At 35.9% G+C, this 23,903-nt stretch overlaps 1 protein-coding gene across 6 annotated transcripts in view; it reads left to right on the top strand.

Moving 5' to 3' along the window:
• Window positions 1-23,903, top strand: part of EPHA6 (EPH receptor A6) — a 383,007-nt gene that overhangs the window by 83,237 nt on the left and 275,867 nt on the right. For all 6 annotated transcript variants that reach the window (XM_021550126.3, XM_021550124.3, XM_021550127.3 and 3 more), the window contains one exon: window positions 3,081-3,744. In XM_021550126.3, coding sequence (XP_021405801.2) covers window positions 3,081-3,744 — 664 coding nt within the window. The remainder of the gene's footprint in view (window positions 1-3,080; window positions 3,745-23,903) is intronic.

Below are 23,903 nucleotides of genomic sequence, written 5' to 3'. Positions count from 1 at the left end.
ATAAAACTTATCACCACTGAGGATTTGCCTTAACAGTTGTGTCGTCTTAGCAGATAGTAAAATACAGAATGGCTGAAGTCACCGGGTTTTGCTCCCCAGTTTCCTATCTCATGTTATTTTCAAGCACTACTTCTTCCTTCAATTCTCTGCATGGAAAGCCAGTGCTTATCTTCAGTGTGTTTTACTCAACAAGTGGTTTGTGTAGAATATTTTACCCAGGGGTGCCATTGTGTGCCTGATACCCAAATGATGTCATGTTAATTCTGACACAACCTTCAGGGGTAAGCTCAGATACACTGGTGCAGGTCCAGAATCCTTCATTTTTGGAGAAGTATCCTTAGAGTAAAATGATAAGGATAAAAGCAGGGGGAAACTCTCTTGCCTAGAATACAAATGCAGCAAAATTAGCTGCATTTGTGAGCAGATGGTTACTTCCATAAACTGATGAGTGAGGGCATGGGCTTAAGTAAACAGCATCCCCTCTGTTTTCTTAAAATGAGGTAAAATATCAATAAAGAATCTTGAAGGTTGCAGGATTCTAAGACTGCTATCTCAGGTTACCAAACTGCTGCTGGGCTCAGTGCCTCAATAACTGTTATCTGAGATTAAGAACTCAATATCAATCCATCAATCAGCGTGACAGCTTGTGGGAGAGGTGTCTCTCACTACATGTGAAGTTTACCTCGATATCAGCTCATTAGGAAGTAGATATTTTCAACTGCTTGATATATCTACCCCTATTAATCGGAACAGCTTTCAGTAGTGATATGTACTACTAAAAAGTTCTTGCAGTTTTTTCTTAAATTTCCAGTGTTTTGTTTTAAAATAGACTTAAAAAAAATTGGAATCCATGAAAATAGATTTCAGTATTACAGAGCTTCAAGTTACATGATTTGCTCTTAATAGTGTTCTTTGTAGAGCTGTTGAATATTAGTTGAAGAATGAGAGGTTGTAAAGTAGTTTAGAGGTATGGAAACAGCTGAGACTTTAACTAAAATCCCAGTGTGGTTTGTAACTGAATCTAATTTTTGTACTTTGAAGTGATGGGTAATCTTCTAATCTTCTCTCCACTAGTCTTCAAATTCTATGTTATTCTATTTTAGTGATTTACTCCTCCTTTATGCTGCATGTCCATGCTGTTGTTTATTCTATTGTTGAACTAGAAGTTTGAAGTCTTTCCTCCAAACATGTCTTTTCCGTAAGTCCTGCTACTCCAGGTGTAAAAATTAGCTTTATGCTGCTGCTGCTTCCATCAATATTAGGAGAGGTATTCCTCATTTGAATGGACTGTAATCAAAAGGTTTTGAAGGTAAAGCAGCACATGGGGATGGGCAAAGTTTGAAGGTGGTCTGAACTGTCAGCTTGTCTAAACCAGACAGCTCCTGCCAGCTTTTGTGTCAGGTCAGGGATTTTTGAAGGAGCCACCACATTCCTGTGTAGACATCATCACTGACATGCTTCTGTTCATTTGTTTTTGAATTTTTGCACAACTTAAAATTTGATTAAATGAGAGCTATAATATGAAATGCATCCAAAAAAAACCCTGTGTGTGTATGATAAATTATTTGGTTTTTTGTTGACTGCACTGAATTCAGCTGCTGCTTTTCCTGACTTTTTATCAGATGAGAATTCAAGTAAAATTAAAAGCTGTATTTCATGCAGGGAGGCTGTGTCCATGTCAGAGACTATCACAGAGTGACTTCTGTCAGACTTTTCAATCACTGAAAGTGACTTTTTTGGGTGGTGCAAGTCATCTTGTTTCCACTCAGTATCTAGGAGTAGTACCTAAGTGCACATTCTGTATTTTTAACCATACTCACCCAGCATGGCCCAGTGCAATTGCTGGGTTGAGATGTTCAATGTTAACTTTTTTCCAAATATTTTGTATATATGATGTTTAGACTACTGGCTCTATTAAAACATTTTGCAGATTTTAAACAGTTTTCTTGCCCAAAAGGTGAATTCCTCTAAAATGGGAGATCTCAGCAGGCTATCTGGGAGCACAGTGGAAAGGCACAGGCACAAAGCATGAGAGATCTGCTTTGAGTGGACTAAAGCCTTGTCCTTGTTTGATCAATCCATTTTGTTTTATTCTTTGAAACCACTTATTGAAGTGCTGAGCCTTTACTTTCCTACAGAAGTAATAAATTTATACCATTAACTGCATGGTTAATAGCTAACTTTAGAGCTTTAATTTCTAAGTTCAAATTAAGATATTGATTCAGAGTGAATATATAAATATTTCTGAGGAGAATCTCCAAGTAAGAGGAAGATATTTTGGGTTTTTTTCCCTTCCTTAATAATTTTAGGAAACCGTATCATATTGAGGCTTTTAAATTAAGCTGGACTATGCCAGTTTGGAAAACTCTTCTGTATTTTAAAAGCATTGGGTTTTTTTTTTTTAAACAGCCAACTACTTTTTAATTCTGTTTGGTACGCCAGTGTTGTTTGGTGGGTTTTTTTTTAGTTCTTTTTTCTTTTTGAGACCTCTATGGAGCATCCAGCATATCTTCCTTTTAATGTGACTTTAATGTTGGTTGGTTTTGGTTCTTATTTTTTTTCCTACTGCTTCCACCCCAATGGATCAGTACATCTAAAAGCTAAGCTTAGACTTCTGGTGGGCTTTGGATACAAAACTATAAGTAGTTCTGTGTTTTGATTTAAAAAAATCTCTAGTGCTACATTGATATTATGACTGCTCAGTGGAAAGTTGATTCAGTTATATTGAAGCTATTTTTGGGAGGCTGGTAATCTTTTGGAGTAGCAGATTATGTAATAAGCATTTTATGAGCCTTTGATGTAAAGTATATGGAAATATATATATAAATATAAACATGACCTGTATTTCCTTCTTTGCTAGGCTCCAGTCATTTTTAAATATTTTTGTTAATAGAAATTTATTGTGAAGTTTCTGAAATCAAACTTGTGTGGTGTTCTATACTTATCGTCTTTTAACTACCATATTTCCTGAAGTAATTATTCATAATTCAGCCATCGGTGCATACACATGGGGCACTTGTGTGTGTATATGCATGATACATACTGAAACATATTTTCAAACAGTTTTATTTTCTTTCCAGTGGGATGCCATAACTGAAATGGATGAACACAACCGTCCCATCCACACTTACCAGGTGTGCAATGTGATGGAACCCAACCAGAACAACTGGCTTCAAACCAACTGGGTCTCTCGCGATGCCGCACAGAAAATCTACGTGGAGATGAAGTTCACCCTGAGGGACTGCAACAGCATTCCCTGGGTGCTGGGGACCTGCAAGGAAACCTTCAATCTCTACTACATGGAGTCAGATGAGCCTCATGGAGTAAAATTCAAGCCAAACCAGTACACCAAAATTGATACCATAGCTGCTGATGAGAGCTTTACCCAGATGGACTTGGGCGACCGCATCCTCAAGCTCAACACGGAAGTTCGCGAAGTTGGGCCGATCAACAAGAAGGGATTTTATCTTGCTTTCCAGGACATTGGAGCATGCATTGCTTTGGTGTCAGTCCGTGTCTATTACAAGAAATGCCCTTTCACGGTCCGTAATTTGGCCATGTTTCCCGACACCATTCCAAGGGTGGATTCTTCCTCGCTGGTGGAGGTACGGGGCTCCTGTGTGAAGAGCGCTGAGGAACGGGACACTCCAAAATTGTATTGTGGGGCAGATGGGGATTGGCTGGTGCCTCTGGGACGGTGCATCTGCAGTGTGGGCTATGAAGAGCTGGAGGGTTCCTGTCATGGTAAGTAAACAATGTTTGACTTTTTTTTTTTTTTAATTTTTAAGAGAAGTCATATACTGTCATATTCTCTTCCACAGCAGTCCATAATAGTTTTGAAATTACTTGAGAATAAGGTGCTTTTTTCTATAGTAATGGTTGTGAATAATATCCCAATGGCTGCTGAGGCTGTCTGCTGTGATTCAGTATTGGTTTTGTAGGAAAAAGTGGGGAGAGAGTCCGTACCCATCCTTTACATAAATTACTCTGTTATTTTGCTCAAGAATTTCTCAGATTGGATGGAGTTAGGCAAGCTGCACAGCAACCTTGGATAATAGAGAACATTAAAACCACTATGCACTGTAATCAGAAAATAAAATTCACTTTGTTGTCTGATCTTGCTGGCATTAATTATAAAAATACACTCATTGCAATGATACAATGTTGACAGTGCCTTTATTGGGAGCCAGCATAATTTTGTACATAAGGTCAAAAGATTTCTCTCTTAATGGGATAAGGATTTTCTCTGAAACTTTAATGCTGAATGAATTCCTGTCCATTATGCAAGTGAGTCATATGCTAGTTCTGTACATGAGCAATATAGGCAGCAGCCAAAGTCTACCAGAAATGTTTTCTGCAGTACATTGACACCACTGGTTTATTCAATTTACCATAAGATCTGCTGAACAGGACCTTCAAAGTAAAATGGTGTACCCAAAGCCATGAGTTGTTGTATATTCTTACCTATTTGCCTTACTTTAAAAAATGCTAATCTAATAGAGCATCCACATATTTTGAAATAATTTTCATAAGTTGATGTTGTCCATTTAATCTTCTACGGTAAATCTGAATGTTTTGCTTTTTTTTTTTTTTCTGACAGTTTTTCAGGATACATTTGTCTTACATTGCTTACATAATGCCCAAGGCAAGCCCAGCTGCATGAGATGCTTTCATAACTGTAAAGCACAATTTAATTCCAGTAGTTCCCACTCTGCAGTGTGTAAACCATGAGTGGAGGGGTTCCTCCTCTTTGGGGTGGCCACGTTTGTGCCAGAGCTGATGGTAGAGATGCATATTTGGACATCTAGGAATGCATTTGTACAATGGGAATTTTTCAGTGTGACTGTGCAGGTTGTGAACTGAACCATAATATGTGTGTGTGTCTTTCAGACAGCCATAATGTTCTATTTTGCGAGTTTGCTTCTTGGCTGAGACATGAATAACAAATTCAGAGTTTAAAAGAGCTGTTGTTTTAGTAAATCCTGAGTTTACTCTTAAATACCCATTAAATTAAAAAAAAGAACCTGAACATTACAAACTCTCTGAGGAGACCATTTTTTAAATTTACATTGAGCTTCTTTTCAGGGAAGCAGAGAGAGGGGGACTAGTTGGGGGAAGAGTTGAAGCCACTCTATTTTAGCCTGATAAGAGCTGATCTATATTTATATAATTTTCATATATTTTTGGGTCCTTCTCCTAAACCCCAACCTTTTTGCCCCTCCCGTTTCCCTGCTGGAGTTGTTGTAAATCTGAGTCTTGAAAGTGTTTTGCACCATTCTGTCAGTGCTTTGTGCAGGCATAATCTGTTGACATACTCTGGAGAGAACCGTTTCTTTCTTCTGCATGAAAATAAACAGTCAGAATAATATTTTTGCATTTTGAAGCCTGTTCTGAAAAATAATTGGGTGGTGGGTAATACTTGCTGATACTTGAATATATTTTCCCTACTTACACAATGGTGTCAAACTTTTTATACCCCGGACTATGGCTCAGTGGGGAATAAGCACTTCATGGCAAATATGGTTTATCTGACACAGAATTTAAAGAATAAATTTCTGTTTTGATATTTGTGGAGATACAGACTCTCTATTCACAAAATACTAAGTGGCATAAGGAAGGATGTTCTGTCATTGTCATTGCTCATCATTTTGCAAAGCGGGAAGGATGGGAATAAAACCAGTCTTTGATCAGTTTTACTGCTGCTGTTAAAAATCATAGGTTATTTTCAGCTGCCTAAATCTCATTTACCTGCTTTCCTAACTGGCAACATTTCAATTATTTCAAGATATGTCAGATTTATGCATCTCTCTCTGTGGATCTCTCAGTATTCCCTAGCCATTGCATTTTCTTTTAAAAGCATCATTTCAGAGCCAAAATGTCTGAGAAGAATTCCCAATTGGATTGAAAATATCCTTACCTGTTGAATGTACACCTAAATGTCTCCAGTTAGTTCAGAGGCATATTAACAGGGAATTTTTCAGTAATTTGGGACTGTCTTCCTTTTCTGAAGTCACTTTGGGGGAAAAGTGACATTGACTGCAGGAGATTCCCAGGTATTTGTGTGTTCTGTACATTTTTAATGGGATAATCTGGAATATACCAGATTATATTGGTATAATATATAATGCAATATATATTCTCTCAATTTATCACATAAACAGTCTCTCAGTCTTTGATTTGAATCTACTTTTCAAGATTTTGCCCTCAAAGTCCTGAAATAGCAACATCATTAATGTGTTCTTCTGTATCTTTAGGCATAATAAATAAATTAGAACTAGTAATTTGGCAGTGCAGATCGGAAGTGGCTCTGATATGAACTGCTGGCTTTGCCAATTCATTGACATCAGCCCCAGTACCAAGTTTCAGGTTAGATGGAGGAAATGCTGCTCAGGATTCTGGTAAACAACAATTAAAAGTGGCATGTTCAATACTCTGTGTTCTCTGAATGTCAGCCCAGGATATCAGTTGTGTTAAATTTAGCAAACGTATAATATATGCAGGTCATATCAGGACTTCATGGTGGGAGTTTTTCACATAGGAGCAAACAATTATGACAAGGAACCTTTTATAAATTTAATCGTAATGGTTCAGTTCTGTTAAGGCATGGTATAGAAATAATTGGATGACTGTTAACTGAAGTTTGACTTCTTAATGATTTACCAAAAATTATCTGAATTATTCAAGGTGTAGGAATTAATTGCAAAGAAAAATTCAATTATATATAGCAAACACTAATTATTATGGCAATTTCAGATTTTACTTTAGTCTTAACCAACCAAACAGTGCAAAAGTGTATTTTGCCAGCCATAAAGTTAATTCTTCTTGAGAAATATTCTTAGGAAACCACCACTTCTAAAGTGGGATATATTTGGTATAGGTGAAATAACGATAAGTGTTAAAAATGTAGAACAGCAGGCACTGACAGGGTCACCTGGTTTATTATAATTGAGACAAATAGAGTTAGAAGTGAATATGTAAAATTCAAATTCTCTGACCTTGAGTTGAGTGAACAACACTTCCTAGGGATACTAATGCCTGAACACATGGAGTTTCTAATTGAACAAACAATTCTTTCCATTATTCATCACTTGAAATTGTGGTAATGTTTCAGTGTTAGGATTTCTGCTTTGGCAGCTGATCTTTGTGTTCTTTAGCACGTCCATCTGATCCAAGTGGAAACTACTCTCCTTTTTCAATTAGTAACCTCCTCCTCATATATATATATATCTGTAGTGTGGCTTTGTTTTTGGGAAACCAAGCAGTTCATGTTACAATCATGCTTTAATTACCTGTGTGCTGGCATCAAAACAGGAAAAGGGGGGAATAAACTACTTTGGAACTGCAAGTTACAGAGATACAGTATTGTGTAAGGTTCCTTTCGGGTTTTCTTCTGTGTGTTTCTTTGCTCAGGAGATTGACTCTTTACCAGGCATGGAAGGAACCATTTTTAAAGGAGAACCATAAAAAGGCTTTTGACTACAGAAAAATAAATAGAAAGTTTTCAATGGCTACAAATGATCTTTTTAAGGGAAAAAAATCTTTCCACCAGAGTCCTTCCTGTGGCAGAGCTGGGGCTATTCTACAAGTGCTGGAGTGGATCCCCAAGACATCCCTAAGACAATGGGTGTAAAATTCCAAATTTCTCTTTCCTGTCAGCCAGACCGGAGTTTGTCGAAGAAGCTGAATGAGTGGAGAACTAAGAACTGAAACTTTTGTCTCAGTGACAGAATGGGGCAATCAAAATCCTATCTGCTTTGCTATTTCACAGACATAATTTTAATAGCTGTCTTTTAATTGATTGTCTTTTTTAAAAATATCTGTGACAGATCAATTTTTTAAAATTGCATTAATTTTTTCAAGTAAACAGCCATATATTTAATGAAATTTACAACAGATTCTTAACTTTGTGACTGCTCTGAAAGGAATCCACACTGCTTTCCTGTGCAATGATGGTTATTTTACATAAGTTATGAGCCTGCAGAGCTTTAGATTTCACCATTTCAATGATAGCTTTTGAAACCTTTGTGATTACTTGTGACATATTTTTCACTGAAAAACCTCCTCTTTAGCCTGTGTAAGGCTGCACATCTGTGAGCACTCAACACAAATTTTAACTTTCAGTTCTGAATATGGGTAAAGTTGAATTGTGAGGTGTCAATTCCAGATTCACTTCTTAGGTGGAAATGTTTAATAGTTTTTTAGTACAATGTGAGAACGAAGACAGGATAAAAATGGAAGTTGTGGATAATTGCAAATGTGTAGATTAGAGTATGGAAAAGTAATTGATAATGACTGTTCAAAGCTTCTAAGTGTATGTAACCACATATAGCTGCTAGTATATGGAAAAACTCTGAACTCAAGGCCTGTATATATTAGAGTATTTACAGTAGACAAAAATTTAAATTACTCTCTGTTCTGAGGGGACATTGCAGATGCTACTGGGAGCATTTAAGTTCCTGTATCCTGGTTTTAATTTCTAAACGGCAGGTCATGTGCCAAGCTATTTCAGGCTGTATCTCTCATTTGTACTTTTTCCACTTGCACAACAAAAACCATTTTATCCTTAAGGGCTTGCAATTAGTGTGAATTAAAAATAACATTGTTGCCTGGCTGAAATGGGAGGTAAATGAGGGATGGTGAGCTGTGGTATGGATGGGATATTACTTACTGTCAAAAGGATGAATTTTTAGTGAGTTGTACTCATCTAGAGAGGTCTGAGTTGGCTTTACCTTTTTTCCAACACTTTTAGGTTGTTTTGATGGCTGTTTCTGGTTTTGAGTTTTGGTTTTGTTGTGTTTTCATTTGTTTGGACATTTTAATTGGATAATTTTTGCATCATCCTTTCAGTGCCTTAAAAATTTGGATATTTAAGTTAATTACTGATTTTGATTTTTGAGTGGGGGTTCTTTTTAGTTTTGGGTTTGGTTTTTTTTTTAGTGTTACAAAGTTGTAGGAATTAAATAAGTACCTGAGGGCACCTGTCTTCAATGACTGCCTGAGTTAACAGCCAGAAAAATTCAGTGCTGTATAAATTCACATTGCAGCTCACAACCAACCCTTTTTTACTAAATCTACAGCCATCTGCAGATTGTTCAGCTGGATAAATTGCAACACAAAAAGTCTGATAAAGCAGCTGGAAAGGGATGCTGCTTCAGAAGTAAGGATTTAAAGGACAAAAAAAAAAAATAAACAGAACATTTTACACTTTATTTTACATAGAAAGGAAACTCCAGTGATAACAAATGAACAGTAGCTGTTCTCACATGCTTGTCATGTCATACTTGCATTATTTTGAGCAAAAAAGAACTTTACATTAGTCACTGTAACCTGGTTTTCACAATATTTCACTGTAAAAATTCAAAGCCTTTATTTTTTAATTGCACCTAAATACTTTCTGCATTAATAGAAAACTTACTGTTTGCAAACTGAATTAATGTTGCAAATTGCTGTTTTTCACTCTCATACTGAAATGTGCATTGAATAGAAACCTGCCTTGATAGCAGAACAAGGAAGCCAGCTGAGGTTAAATAGCAAGGTTCAAACTGAAAATCTTCAATATTTTCTGTTTGTACACACAGACATGAAACTTCAGCAACAAAAGCTTGCTGCTAACTCAAGTGTGTGTTGCCTCAGGTTTTGCGTTAGTGAATATTGCTGGATATTGATCCTACCAGCTATCCTTGATAAACAGTAGACAAAAATTGTCCAAGGGACTGCAGGGATTGATTTTGTTGTTGTCGTGTGTGACTTGGTAACAGAGCTGCATGATTTGACATTAGCAGGAGCCCACAGTAAATTAGTTATTTGCTCTTGCTCAGCTGAAAGAAGGGTGGTGCAGTGATGGCCACATGGAAAAATTGTGATACTAATGGGAACAAGGTGTTTAACTTTTACAGAAAGTAGAAATAAAGTGTATCTCTACATCTATTCAACTCTATAACTAAGTACATTGTAAAACTGCTGGTTATTTTTTAACTTGAAGTTTCTTCTGTGTTGCCAAAAAGCAAGAAGACTGAGGGCTTGGATGCTGTAGTGTGGCATGAGGGGAAGAAGGAATGCACTGACTCTGTTGTTGTCCTGTGTCCCTCACTGTCATAGAATTTGTCCTCAAAATGTATGTCACATACTAGAGACACTATCAGAAACTGTGGCCTCTATTTTTAAGTAATGCAGCTTTCCCTTGCTTGCCATTGCTAAAGCTTCAGCTCAAACATTTCATGTTAATTTGCCTTGGAAGATGTTCATTGCACTTTACCCATGGTCAAACCTAACTGTTTCAACAATTCAATATATCGAATGCGGGTGAGTTTTGTTTGAGTGAAACCCTTGGCCTGTTCTATTTACTGAATGTAAAATTTCAGCATTGGCCAAAATTTCAGCACTGGTTGCTTGCACCTTCCTACAGCTGAGGAGGTTTTCCTGCAGCTGGATGAGAAGTGTGGTGGGGTTTTTTATTATGGCTGAGTATATCCTCAGCATGTGGGTTTCCTCAATGTGCTGGAAATGTACATTTGAGTTTGGAGGAGGTCTTGTGTGACCAAAATGGAGGAGAGTAAAAGCATAATGCTTCACTTACAAAGCCCTGATAACACTTGTGGAATACAAAATGCCTTGTGCTACTTTTGGAATTTGTTAAAACTTGTGACAGAGAAATCCTTTGTGAGGAAGCTGTGACAAGCCTTGGCCACCAATTTAAAAAAGAGCACAACTGTGTGCACAGCACAATTGTGCTTTAAGCATTTCCATAGCCATTTCTTATAGGAGAATAGCAGTTCTGGCACAATAATAAGGGCTTGATATATTTGTCTTTGGAAATTCAGTTTCCAGAATTGTTGTTATTCCTGTTTGAGCTAGGAAAATAAATATAAGCTAAGAGAAAACACTGTCATCGTGTTGCTCAGTGAAAGTTTCCAAAGTTTTTACACTACAGTAGATTGTGGATTTTTTAACAATTATAAGAAATCTGACTCAGTTTGTAGAATATGTGTAATTCTAATTATATATAATGGCTCAGAAATTCTCAAAATCTAGGAATTATTTTTTTTCTGTTTGAGGATTTTTTTTCTCCTTGGGCTTCTGAGCAAAAACACTTAAATTTATGCCTTGAAATAATTGAAACATTTTAAAATATCATTATTATTTCAATATAGGTTATGTCCCCTTTGAGAACCCATAAAGTAGAGATCCAAAATCTGAAGATAATCAGCAGTACTTCCTCCGAGGCAGGTTATTAATCAGTAACACATTCACAAATAAACCATAAAGCATGTTCTGTAATGAAACTGTTCCTGTAGAGGTTTAGCATCATTTCATTCAGCCAATTATTAAAACATTTGTGCTGAGAAATATAATTTCGAAAGTGATCAATAAGAGGTTTTCTCTGGTGTGGCCAAGGAATCACAAGCAGGAGTGAATGCACAGAGGAATTTTTGAGGATGTTTGTCTTAAATACAAAAGAAACGTGTGTTGGTGTTTAAAAACTTGAACTGTATTTGCTTTTTGCATGTCTCAGTAATAACGCAAATGAGACAGGACTCCCTTTAGCCAACATGCTCTGCATTTTCTTACTGACCCTTATAGTGGAGAATAATATAAAAAAATCAGTATCACTTGTCTTAGAGAAACTTACATAGACTTTAAGGTCATTCTATGTCATAGAATAACTTAGATTTTAAGGGCAGTGGTATTCAAAATGTTCTCAGAAACTGCATCAACCAAAATGTCTTCTGTGAGGCTTTTTTGGGGCAAAGCACTTTGGAGGCTACTCACAAGCTTAAGTTCCTGCTAAATGGGAAGAAACCAAAACAATGGAATGGCAAAGACAGTGCTGTTAATGACACGATTTATAACTGACATCTTTGTATAAGATAAAAAGGAAATGAAGAAAAACTCCTGTGAGAGAGAGGCACAGCTTGGAGGTTTTTCCATCCTCAGTAGCTTCAAGAGAAGTCATGAAGATGGATTGGCTTTTCAGCTGCACTGCTGTTGGAAGACTCTTGCAGGGCTCTTGGCAGGAGGAGAGGATCGGTACCTGGAACTCCAAAATGTCAGCTACCTTAATTTTGGGTGCCAAATTCTAAGAAAGACATTCTAGATCTAAATTAACGAAGATTTACTGTTTGACATGTCTGACAGTCCCATAGTGTTTTAGTAGATGTGCTGAAAATCCTCTCTTCAAGGGTTTTGTGGGATTTTTTTGTTTGGATTAGCTTCCACCTCCCTTAATTTTACTTTTAGGAGTCCCATCAGATCCCAGGAGAATATTCTGCTGGGAAGAACCTTGAGTTTACTGAGGTTGCTGACCTGGAGATGGTGGCTTATTGAGCAGGCATTTCTATGAATCTTTCTATCCTGCAAAATAAATATCCATTCTGGGAAGGTGATCCTTGGGAGCCAACCTGCTGCAGTGAGCCTGTGCTGTTCTCGCTGTGTATCTAGGGATGTGTGTGCTAACAGCAGAATAAATTATGTAAAACAGGTCTCGTACCTACCAGGGAAACATCTAACACAGTCAAGGACTGCACTTGAAATGTCTCTCTTTAAAGAAAAGTTGCTTCAAAGGGATCCTGATCAAAGCATGAATAAATTCCCAAAGGACATGGAAATGTATGCATACAGAGATTATACTCCAAATGCTAACAATGAATGTTTAGCTATTTGGTATCTGGCTATTATATAATAATAGTTATGGATGTGAAATGTCTTAATTTTGCTGTGACAGCTTGACTGTATTCCCAGATGTTAAATATTTCAAAGCTTATCTTACATATATTCATAAACAAGATGAAAGTGTTAATTCTAATTAAAATGATGCACAGTTCAGTAGCAGCCCTAATAAAGTCCCTGTGGAACAGTGAATTTAATAGCAGTCTATCTTTTTATGCAGAATCAAAATGTAGATTTCAATTTTATTGTAAACCAATCTTCAAGAAGAAACTGAGCAGTCAAGATGGAAGAACTGAAAAATCATATTAAAAAGTTATTTCCATATGTGCAGAATTTTATATACCAGTATCTGTGTGTAATGGTAGTTCAGAAAGAAATTGGAGGTGGGTGGGAGTGGGGGGGGGGTACAAGCAGGCAACAACCCTTCCCAAATTTAAAGATTTTCTAGTGTCCTGAAGTACATGTTTCACTGGGTGAATATTTATAGGTCATGCTTGAGGTAATATTCCTCATCATATTTACTTGTTACAATTTTTCTTGCTATTATTTTTAATCAATATTTGAGAAACCACTCTTTTTTTAATGTAATTTAGTACTTACACACATGTATGTTCAGGATGCCTTCATAAGGATAGCAAGAACTTACGTGTGGAATTATTGGGAGGTGGAAAACTGGAATAAAATATGTAAAGGTATTTTTTTTTTTTTTATTTTAAGGCAGAACAAATTTTCCACAACATTTAACAGAAAAAATAAAAGAAGGTAAAAAGTCAGGAAATGGTCAACCTCTAGGGAGAGTCCAAGGGAAATGCCTGGAGACAGGCTTAGTTTGTAACATTTAGGTTACCAGGAAAGGCAAATCCTTTATTATAAGGAAATGTACATTTTTCTTTTCAAGATCTGAACAGGGATTCTTTGATGTGCAGTAAATTAGTAATGGGTTTGATTACTTCTGTGTGTATTTATTTTTATAAACTAGGAATTATTACCATTTTGCCTATTTATCTCAATTTAATATTATATACCTAGTTACTGCAATTAGCAGATCATGTTAAATCATGCAGAGAAATTCTGTGCAGGAATTTCATTTTGCAAAAAGTCTTTTTCAATCCTTAAGAAAGACCTGAATTCTCTTCAGAATAAAGTTCTGGAGGAAAATTTAGATTGATCAGATTTTTTTTTTTTTCCTTCTATGTTCTTTCATTACAAAACATTGAGTAAATAATAGTGAAAAAAAATCTTAATCCAGTATAGAAAATTCAAAACTCCATTTTAGAAAGCTTTTGGGTATGTTGGATTCTTTTTTTTTCTTACTGCAATCACACAAAATGTTTAAATTATGTCAGAAAATTTCATTTAATTCACAAGGGATTAGTATTTGGGGTTTGAGGCATTCATGCTTGTTTCAGTTTTTGTGGTTTTGTTTCTTTAAGTATTTCACTTAACATTGTTTTGGGTTATGTGGGCTACATTGTTTTTTTTGAACTTGAACTGGCAACTGAAAGTCTGAAATCAAATTTCATGCTTGAAACTTCTTAAAAATTGATGAAAATCCAAATATTTAGTGAAAAGTTGCCACAATCTACAATGTTTAACTGAAAAACAGCTAAATAATTATAACAGAAGTGATGAAGTCTGTATATATTGTCAATATCCTAGAGGAAGTGGTCATCACATTGACAAAATCCCATTACAGAGACTTTTCATTTTGCACTGGTGGATGTTTCTGAATGGTTCCTTGTCAGTCTCTGAGGGCCTGGCTGTGTTCCTCCTGCTGAACATTCTTAGCCTTTCCCTTTGATCAATGGCTCAGATTAGCTGAGAAAAAAAGGTAATTTCCCCATTCTTTTCTATGCAACTGATGTGTTTAACTGTTTGTTAACTGTTGCATCTCCACCTGTTCATAGTCACCACCAAATTTTGCAATCATATCTTGTCAACTGGCATCACCAATATTAGAACTAAAAATGCAAGAAGAAGCATTTTTAATAAAGATTAATCTGTTAGCAGGAGTCAGGTGGTACTGGGCCATATGAAACAGATCATGCATTTCTCTCAAGTTAGACATGAGGTAGACTTCAGATAATTATTGAAATATAGTTCTGTTCTGTGGACTTTTAAGGAGTTGTTTAGAACTTCCAGTGATAAATCCTGATTTGCGCTCATGGAAACACCACACACTAAGCTCAGAATTTTCAATATCAAGCCATTTAATCATTTGCACCTCTGGGTTCTGATCCTGGTGAGACTTCTTACATTAATTTGAAGATAGGGTGATAGTGCAGTCTGGGGGTAGTGAATGAAAGGTCTGTAGTTTCCAAAGGAAAATAGGGACTCATTTCTGTTAAGGTCATGGAAATCAGAAACAAGTTAGTGCTTGGCTAGGTAACTGCTAATACATCAGGAAAAAACCCTAGTAATCAACTTTATAGCTCCATAATCCTCCACTATTATGATTTAATACTTACGAAGCACTTGATAGTTTGTTGGGTGCTTTAGGGTTTTGTTTGTTGGTTTGTTTTTTAAGTATAAATGTGCAATATATGAAGTAAAGTTGCCAGGAAAATCTACTCTAAGAGTTCAGGCTGTTTTATGTTACAGATCTGCTACATGCAGACGGATTATTGTGGCATTTTGAAACTTAGAAATAACTTTGTGATGTATTTAAATTTAAAAATGCCATAACACAAACTCATCTGAGTAGAGGAACCTTGCTTAAACTCCTCCTCTAAGGGAGGAAGTGGCCCAACTAAATGAGAATAAATTTTACAACTCACTCGTGCTCAAGGTAGCTTTTGCAGAAGAAGTACTGACAATATAAATGTAGAGATCTGCAAGTAATTTTCAGATTGCTCTCTGTGAACATATTTTGCTGTTTTAAAAATACAGGTCAAGCTATTCACCATAGCCTATGGAGAGAAGTAATCTTTTTTTTTTAAACTGTAAAGTAAAAATGTGAGCAAGCTGTCCATGGATAAAATTATATGATTTCATGAAATACATTGCTGAGTCTAATGAGCCCAAACTAACCTAATCATTTTAAAAAGTAGCTTTGAGATTGCTCTTATCCCACGAGTCTTGAATTAGAATAAATTTCCATGTGGCAGTGTTGTGAGAGAAAAAGATCCACAGATGAAATAGTGTTTGATATCTTAGCACTCTTGTACCAGTGCCTAAGTCCTCTTACATTGTCTACATACTTTTTAAACATTTTCCATTCTTTTCTTTTTACTGATGCTGCAGTGTCCAAGCAAGGACTCCTAAATGTAGTACTGACTCTTTTTGCATATATCTAGGAACAACTGCAATGTAAATGTCTTGTGAAAGCTACAATTTTGTGATTGGAACAAATATCCACAATATGAAAGTTTTCTTTTCAATATTCTCAAATTTTCAGAGGGTTTTTTGGTTTTTGTTGTTTGTGAGTTGTGCTGATTGGTTTTGGTTTATTTTTTTCACTGAAGTAGCATCCAGTCTTATTAGCGATAAAAGTAATATAATTTTTAAGAAATAACAAGAAATGTGGAATCTACTGGGCAGTAATACTTACAGTTAGTTAGAAAAAGAATTGTATAATGAAAGATTTTCCTTCAAGAGAAATGTGTAAAACTTATCTTTGCTTCTGATTTATGGACTTTGCTACACTTTAGGAATAAATTAGGTAAACCTGAAAGAACTGAAGGCTCAGTGGCTATAAAACAACCTATTGATTTTTTGACTAAATCTCTGTCTTCAGTAGTTTTTACAGTTGCCTGCATCCAAAAAAGCCCACAGTGTAACTACTACAGAAACAATTTAAGTAATTGGTATTTGATTGGCTCTTTATACTTGCACCTTATCCCTCTTTACCTAAGTAAGTGTTAATAGTAGCAGCAATTTAACCTGAAAATCAAGGACAGGGGCACAATGAAACTCTTCTGTTAATGCAGAAGTGAGTGGTAGTAATAGTAAAGATATTCAAGTAGTGTTTATTTTTTTGCTTTAACTTTGAGAGCATCAGCACTTTTCCTCATAGATTCTGCTGGGTCTTTCTGCAGCTACTTTGTTTTCCCTCTCTGAAGGGACAGAGATTATGCTTTCTTGTTGGATTTGTGGGGGTTTATTTTTTTGTTGGGTGTTGTTTTGTTTATCAAGAGGACTTCAGCAGAGATACAAACCATGGGCATTCTGAGGAACAATCAAATGGTTACAATGGCTGTAATTCCTGAGGAAAGTCCATAATAAAGCTATTGCAATAATTATACTCTTTTTCTCAAAAAGGACTTGTGCCTGAGATAATTGAATGATCTCAATTCTACTATGAGCAATTAGCCGTGGCAGGTACCTTGAAAAGGGGATAGCTTGAAAGAAACCTTCAAGTATTTTTCTTCATTAGGCTTCTGTGCTAGTGACAGTGGGGAAATGCAGTGAATCCTTAAAAATATTTAAAAATCAGTAGGCTGTGCAGTTTGCATCTATTGAGTATACAGGAGGTCAGCGATGTTGTTTTGAGCTTTACCATCTTAGTCTTGCTTAATATCCTGTTAAAAATCATCAGCTTAAAAATGTTACTCTTCAACCCTTGCTGCATATCTAAAGTAGTTTTTATTTGGGGTGAAATGTTACTACACTGCTGTACACTGACCTTCTTGGAGCATTTATTCTGTACCCAGACTGTGCTGTAACAGGGTGGCAAGGGGAAAAAACTGGATTTTTACATGTAGAAAACAGGTTGTGAGTGTATTTGAAAACGGTTTTGTCTTCCCTGCAGAATTACAGCAGGCATATTTGTGAGATTTAAAAATATAGAAAAATGAGTGAATGTATTTTATTTATTAGCAGCATCCCTGAGATACTTCACTCTTTACATTTAAATATTGTCAGGACATTACATTTCAAAACATAATTCCCCTGGGAGAATGTTGTGGCAGAGCTTGCTGTATCAGTGCTCATAATGCATTTGCCAAGGAGTGTTTATCTCTGTCTTCTGCCTCAGGTTGTGATGCTCCTCTTCTGAGGGGATGTCTGCTGGTCAGTGAATTTCTCATTCTTTCAGAACAAGCATTTGCATATCAAAGGCCCGATAGGAGTAAACACACTTTATACTTCCATCTGTCATTCTCTTCCCATTGAGACACAAAATAAGAGCAGTGTAGCAAGCAAGAGGTTTAATTTTTTGTACTTTAATTCTATACCATTTTGCTTTGAAATATGAAGGATGCCTGGATGCAGTTTTCCATAGATGTGTTTCTTCCTATTAAGGTCTCTTGACTGCAACTACACTAAAAATAAAATCAGTGCTCTTTGGAAAAGTGGCACGTCTGAGATAAAAAACAAAAACCAAAACCACATTTGTTCTTCATTTCTTAACTCTGTATTTTCTAATATTTAAAAAGAAGCAAAAGAAATAATCTCAGAACATCTTCAATCTTTGTCCAGTAATAGAACTTAAACTCTACATATCTCTATCTTCTTGCAAATTATTATTAATTAATATTGTTTTCTAAAGCAGGCATAATTTTTCAGTGTCTATGGGAAATGTGATCAGGTTTTGTTTTCATTTCTCACTTCTTTTGCACTGGTTCCAAATAAAAATTTTGCTTTGTAATTTCAAGAAACTAACTTGTTCATAAACCAGGATTAGGGCTGTGTTAGAGGTTACCAGCAGTGATCAAAGTGCCATTTTTCTGAGTGTGTGTATTCAAGTTTATTTTGAAACCTGAATTCATTAATTGAAGGGGAGTTTATGTGAGCATCCAGCTCACATCTCTGCCCAGCCCAGACAAGTCTGGTGCTAGCAGGGTGTCACTGGTGTGAGGAGCCACGGAGAATCCCAAGGGAACAACAGTTCCTCTGCTTATTAACCCCTTTTGGGACGGTCTCCGCAGGTTCAGCAGGGAAAACACTACTGGGACTCTGCTCTCTCCCATCCCAGCATGTGCTTCCATTGAAGCAACAGGTTTAAGTTTGCATCATGGAATTTTCAGATTGAAAAATCCAGATTCACTGCTGAGTTTTCTAGTCTCTTTTCCCTTTTCATCATTTCTGAAGCTCTGCTGTTCATCATTTGACAGGAGTTCATTGTGTGAGACTGAAGAAAAAATCATCTGAAGTTTCTATTTATTGTAGCTTGAAACCAAATCTAGATTTGCTGCCAAAGAATTTTACTGTCATTGATGGAGAGGATGAGTTCACAAACTCTTTAGAGTGTAGATCTCATATTTTCACTTAAACTTGTATGGTACCGAGCCTACTAGGGTCACAACCTCTCCTGGGTTCTTTGAACAGTATTTTAAAGCTATGAACTTCTAAGGCATCTGCTTGGCAGTTCAGAATGCTGGATGCAGCCAAAGGCCTCACTCTTTTGTCCTTAGAAGTCATCTTTTTGACAGAGGTTAGTGTAGGAAAAAAAATACTCAACTAAATCAATCAACTTTTGTTTCCAGTAAAAAAAAAAACCAAACAAAAAAAAACAAACTGCTGTGAAAGACCTCTAAATGAAGCTGGAAGTTTTCCCCTCAGTAAAAGTTTCACAGGGTAAATTGGTCTGGCATGAGCCACAGTGCAACTGCATGGGCTCAGTCAATGAACCAGGTGTAGCTACTGAACTAAATTATCTTCTGTCATGTGGGGATGCAACACAGCAAATATTATTTTTAAATGCCAGGGCAGATATGTCAAAAATAAAGCTCTGATATGACAGAATTCACACAAGGAGAATAACTTAGAACATTTCACTAGTTTCCTTCATCATTTGACTTGTGTTTCTCATTCCTCATTAACAGCAGCACTGAAATTATTAGAAGAATATGTTAAATTTTTGGCATTTCTTTTCCTTTTTGTGGAGCTTTCTTCTGTTCATAGAAGGATTTTGAAATAGAGGGGATTGTTGTTAAAAAAAGCAGATGCCTGTATTTCCTAAAGAGCGGAACATGTTTCATATCTGGAATTTTTGGTCTTGGATATCATAACTTGAAATTTGTCCTCTACTCTGCTTGAAGGAGACACAAGTGACCCTGCATGAAGACAGCTTCATACAAATTGTGTTGTAAATTAGGACACTGATGTAAAGTGGCATCCAGTTCTTACAAGGCTGCTTGAAAAACTGAGCTATTATTCAAGTTGAGTTTAAAAAGAGAATTTTATAGGACCCTGAGCTTTTTTATCATGACCAATGAGTCCAGTAGATTTTTTATAAAAGAGAGAGAAATCTTGGGAAGCTCTTCAAGGCTGTTTTCCCTTTCAGTGGTAACTTGATATGCTGCTTTTCTTTCACTTAAGGTGGTTGCTTTCCACTTTGAAAGACACAAATTATGGTCTTAGAGAAGGAGGAAATAAGTCTTGCTTTCTAATTGATGCCAGCAAAAATGACCCTAATACTTGCACCATGTTTGTAGTGCTCATAATTTTTGTTCCAATTGAACTGGAGATATAAACCCCTCTATTACTATAAAGATTTTACCTGTGACTTCATGGTTAAAAAGACACCCTTTATCATTGGTATTTTTCAGAAGTCCATATCTGGCAGTTGAACTAGTTGATTGTTGTAGTTTCCATCTGTTCTAATTAGCAATATTTGAACAGGTCATCCAGCTAAGCATTTACTTTTAGTTTTGAACTGGATATTCAAAGATAGTGGTGGCAACTTTATATTTTTTATTGTAAAAAAGAGAACAAAAACCACCACATGCAAAAACACCCAAGAAAGAAAGTATTGAGATTATTTTGTTTTCTGCCTTAAAAGAAACTTAAGTATGTAGTACAACTCCTTCCCATTTTATTTATTAGTATTTAGAAATTTGAAAGGGGAAGTGATGCTTTGAAAAGTCTAAATATGGTAGGTATAGATGTTTCAATTCTACATGATTTCAAGTATTTTTTTGGTCTAATGGAATTAATGAGCATATCAATCTCCCTATACATTTTTTTTTTTTTTCCCAAATCATTTTAACATTTTGGCTAGATCAGTTTAGAAGTCACCCTTTACTATTACTTTCTCATAAACTTTGTGTACATTTGGGTAATGAAGAGGGACCATAAACAAGTGATGCAGATTAGGACAGAAATATCTTTACTGGGCCTTCATTCTATGTTTTGCTGCAGGTGGCAGCAAAGCCAAGAAACATTATACAAACAGAGACACGTTGTCTGAACAACTTCAGAGCTATGAAAAACAAATTCTGATAAAATTTAATGGCACATAAATAATTTCCAACATGATTGATAAATTTAAAATGCCTTGCTGAGGCAAAAGAATGAGTAGTTGTACATTTGCTAAACTTTGGAAGAATTTTATCAAATACCTTCTTGGTAATGGAAAAGTCAGAATCTGTTTTTTCTTTGGAAATTTCACAGGGATTAGATTAAAATGCAGTCAGTGTTGCTACTTTTAAGTTGTGAAGTAAGTTTTTTCAAAAATATTTCTGTACATCCCTCCATATATTGGCAGGACAGCCCACAGAGTCTCTGGCAAGGCTGAAATCTTAATTAAAGGAGTTCCATATTTTACATTAAAAAGTCTTTAAGCAGTCTTAGCCCCTCAGAAGACATTGAAATGATATTGTAGCAATAAGTAAAAAAGATCTGCCTGGATTATTCAAACAATGAAACAGTTCAAACTGATCTTATCCATTGTGGCAGAACTTAACCTTTACATAAATGGATAGCCTGGAGGTTAATGAGGGAAGATCATAAAATAACTCCAAGAATCTTGGGCTTTACAAGGTCAGCAGTGTTGTGGAACTGGGCTAGACAAATAAGGAACTTAAACTGCCTTAAGCTGCCTGTATTTGCTTGGCCACTTGTGGTGTCAAAAGTGGAAAGCTTTATTTTAATGAGTATATCTATTACAGTATTGATTCAGTCGGCAGCTGAAGGGGGAAAAGGATTGAAAATTTCATATTTGGTGGGCGATTTCTTTGAGAAGATTCTCAGATTATACAACCTGATCAGTGCTGGAGAAATGAGGGCTTGTGTTAGCATGGTGGAGGAATCATAACAAAAGTGAGAAGTCAGATGCTTTGTGTTTGTCAGGAAAAAAACCAAACGGTGATATTCTTTAAAGATATATCAATAATAAGGAAATATATTATAAAGTAATACCCTTGCCATATTTTGTCATTGTGTTACTTATATTAGCTAAATGCTCTAAGTGGTAGAACAGAAACCTGTTATATCTAAGTGCTGTTTAAAAGCTGCTATAAGAACTTCCCTAAAAATACACTTACAGCCCATTTTAGCTCCCACAGGTGAATGCAGAATAAATGAGTTGTTGCTGGGCAGTGCAATGTCTACAGTCTTAGCTCAGAATTGGCTTTTTAAAATCATTTGTGCAGGCTTGATGGCAGGTGAGGGAGCTTTTCAGTGGGAATAATGAAATTATTCTTCAGATGTTTATGAAGCAGGGAAGCACAAAAATGCCTGACTGGAAAGGTGGTAATGAGGGTTGGTGTTTGAGGCCAGCTAGGGAGAGGGGAGCTGGTAGAATGCCAAGGGAAGTGAACTTGGGTAGACCAAAAGCAGCTCTCAGGAAGACAAGGGGCTTGTATTTGACAGTATAAAGAAGGAAAAAGGAGAAAAAAATGGGATGCAAAAACCTGTGAAGGCCATCTTTGCAGTAATATTCTGAACAGGGATGAGAAGAGCAAAATGTGTTGTCAAGGCAAGAGAGAGGGTGTTACAGTAATTCAGTATTAATAAATGAACTTGAGTGTCTTGAGGATGTAATAAAAAAAACCACAGCCAACATCTGTCTCCATGGAGGAGAAGGAAGCATTTTGATAGGACTCTGGTCACTTACTCTACTGCACAAGTGCCTAAGAACAATATTTATAAAGCTTTGCTTGAATTGAAGTTGATCAAACTCCATTTGGAAATAAGCTCTTAATTGCCTGGTGTGTTTATCAATACATACTTCCTTGGCTCATCCAAAATATGGTGATTGTTTATTTTTAATTAGTAGAATTAAGTAGCAAACAGAAAACTATGAATATATTCAATATTTAATGTAAGAGCAGGAGTCTCCAGAAGGAGGGACTTCCAACCTTAGACACGTTGTATAGAATTGAAATAGTAGATTTTAATTTGTTTGACTATGACTCCAAAGAAAAATTAATTTTTATGCTTTGTTCCTTTGTGCTCTTTTACCTTACTATTTTACAACACAGAAAACATGATAGAAACCCATGACAATCTATAGTTATTTAATATTTTCTCTTACTTGGACACATATTTGTGAGTATTTTGATCCTCTTATATTAAAAATGCATTTCCCATACACAGCTAGAAAAACACACATTTACTCTCTCCCACTTACTGAGGCTATTCTTTTATTTTTTCCAGAACTACTTTATGTAATGTAGCCCTGAATTCCTTCACAGATGGACTGTTCTTGTTCTTCCAGTGTCTGAGGATAATTATCATAGCAATTAGATGAAGAGATTTGGTTCCATTTTACATGGAATGCTGGGTGATTTCGATTGATTGAGTAAAAACTGACATGATTTTGAGTCTGAGGTTTATGTTTTGGGGGCTTTTTTTGCATAGTTCTATTTTCTAGTATTTGTGAAACCACTGCCAAAACATTCTCACTGTTTAATGCTCTCGGAACATATGCTTATGGTCTCCAGTGCTTTCCAAAAACCTCCAGCATTGTTATTTTCTTTTAAGCCCAGACTGTTCATTTTGACAAATGTCTAGTAAATTTTATAAGCTATTAAGCATTGTTGTAGTACCAGTTATTTTTCAACTGAATTTGTCACTTTTTGTGCAGATAAAACTTCTTTTGCTTTCATACTGCTTGGAATAAAGGTAAAAAGGAAATATTTTCAATTATTCTACTAGAAGTTGTTGCAGTATATAATACTGCATTTAACATATGTAATTATTATTTTTATTAGTATTTTGCATATCTTTAACTAGGAGGATTAATTTCCTTCCAAAGCATTTTTTTCCCTCTTTTGCAAACTAAGGTAGAGTTGTTTTTCCACACAAATGTGATTTGGATAGTGAGAAAAATGAACATTTTTCCAAAAATAAAGACATAAGAGCAAGAAAATATTATTTCCTATTTTAGTTTTGCTGTATACTGCTTGGCCTTTTATTTGAAATTATGTGTTTTTCCAGGAATAAGCTGCACACTTTCAGGGATCTTAATTTGATTTGTCATCTGCTTCTATCTGCATCTCCAAAAACATCTTGTTATTTGATGAATTTAATTCTCAGTGTGTGAGAGCTGTTCCTGAAGTGCTCCATTCTGT

Source organism: Lonchura striata, chromosome 1 (genome assembly GCF_050655825.1).
Source record: "Lonchura striata isolate lonStrDom1 chromosome 1, ASM5065582v1, whole genome shotgun sequence".
NCBI classification, from domain to species: domain Eukaryota; kingdom Metazoa; phylum Chordata; class Aves; order Passeriformes; family Estrildidae; genus Lonchura; species Lonchura striata.
The sequence above is the reverse complement of the archived record's forward strand: the minus strand, read 5'-3'. Positions and strand labels throughout refer to the sequence as shown.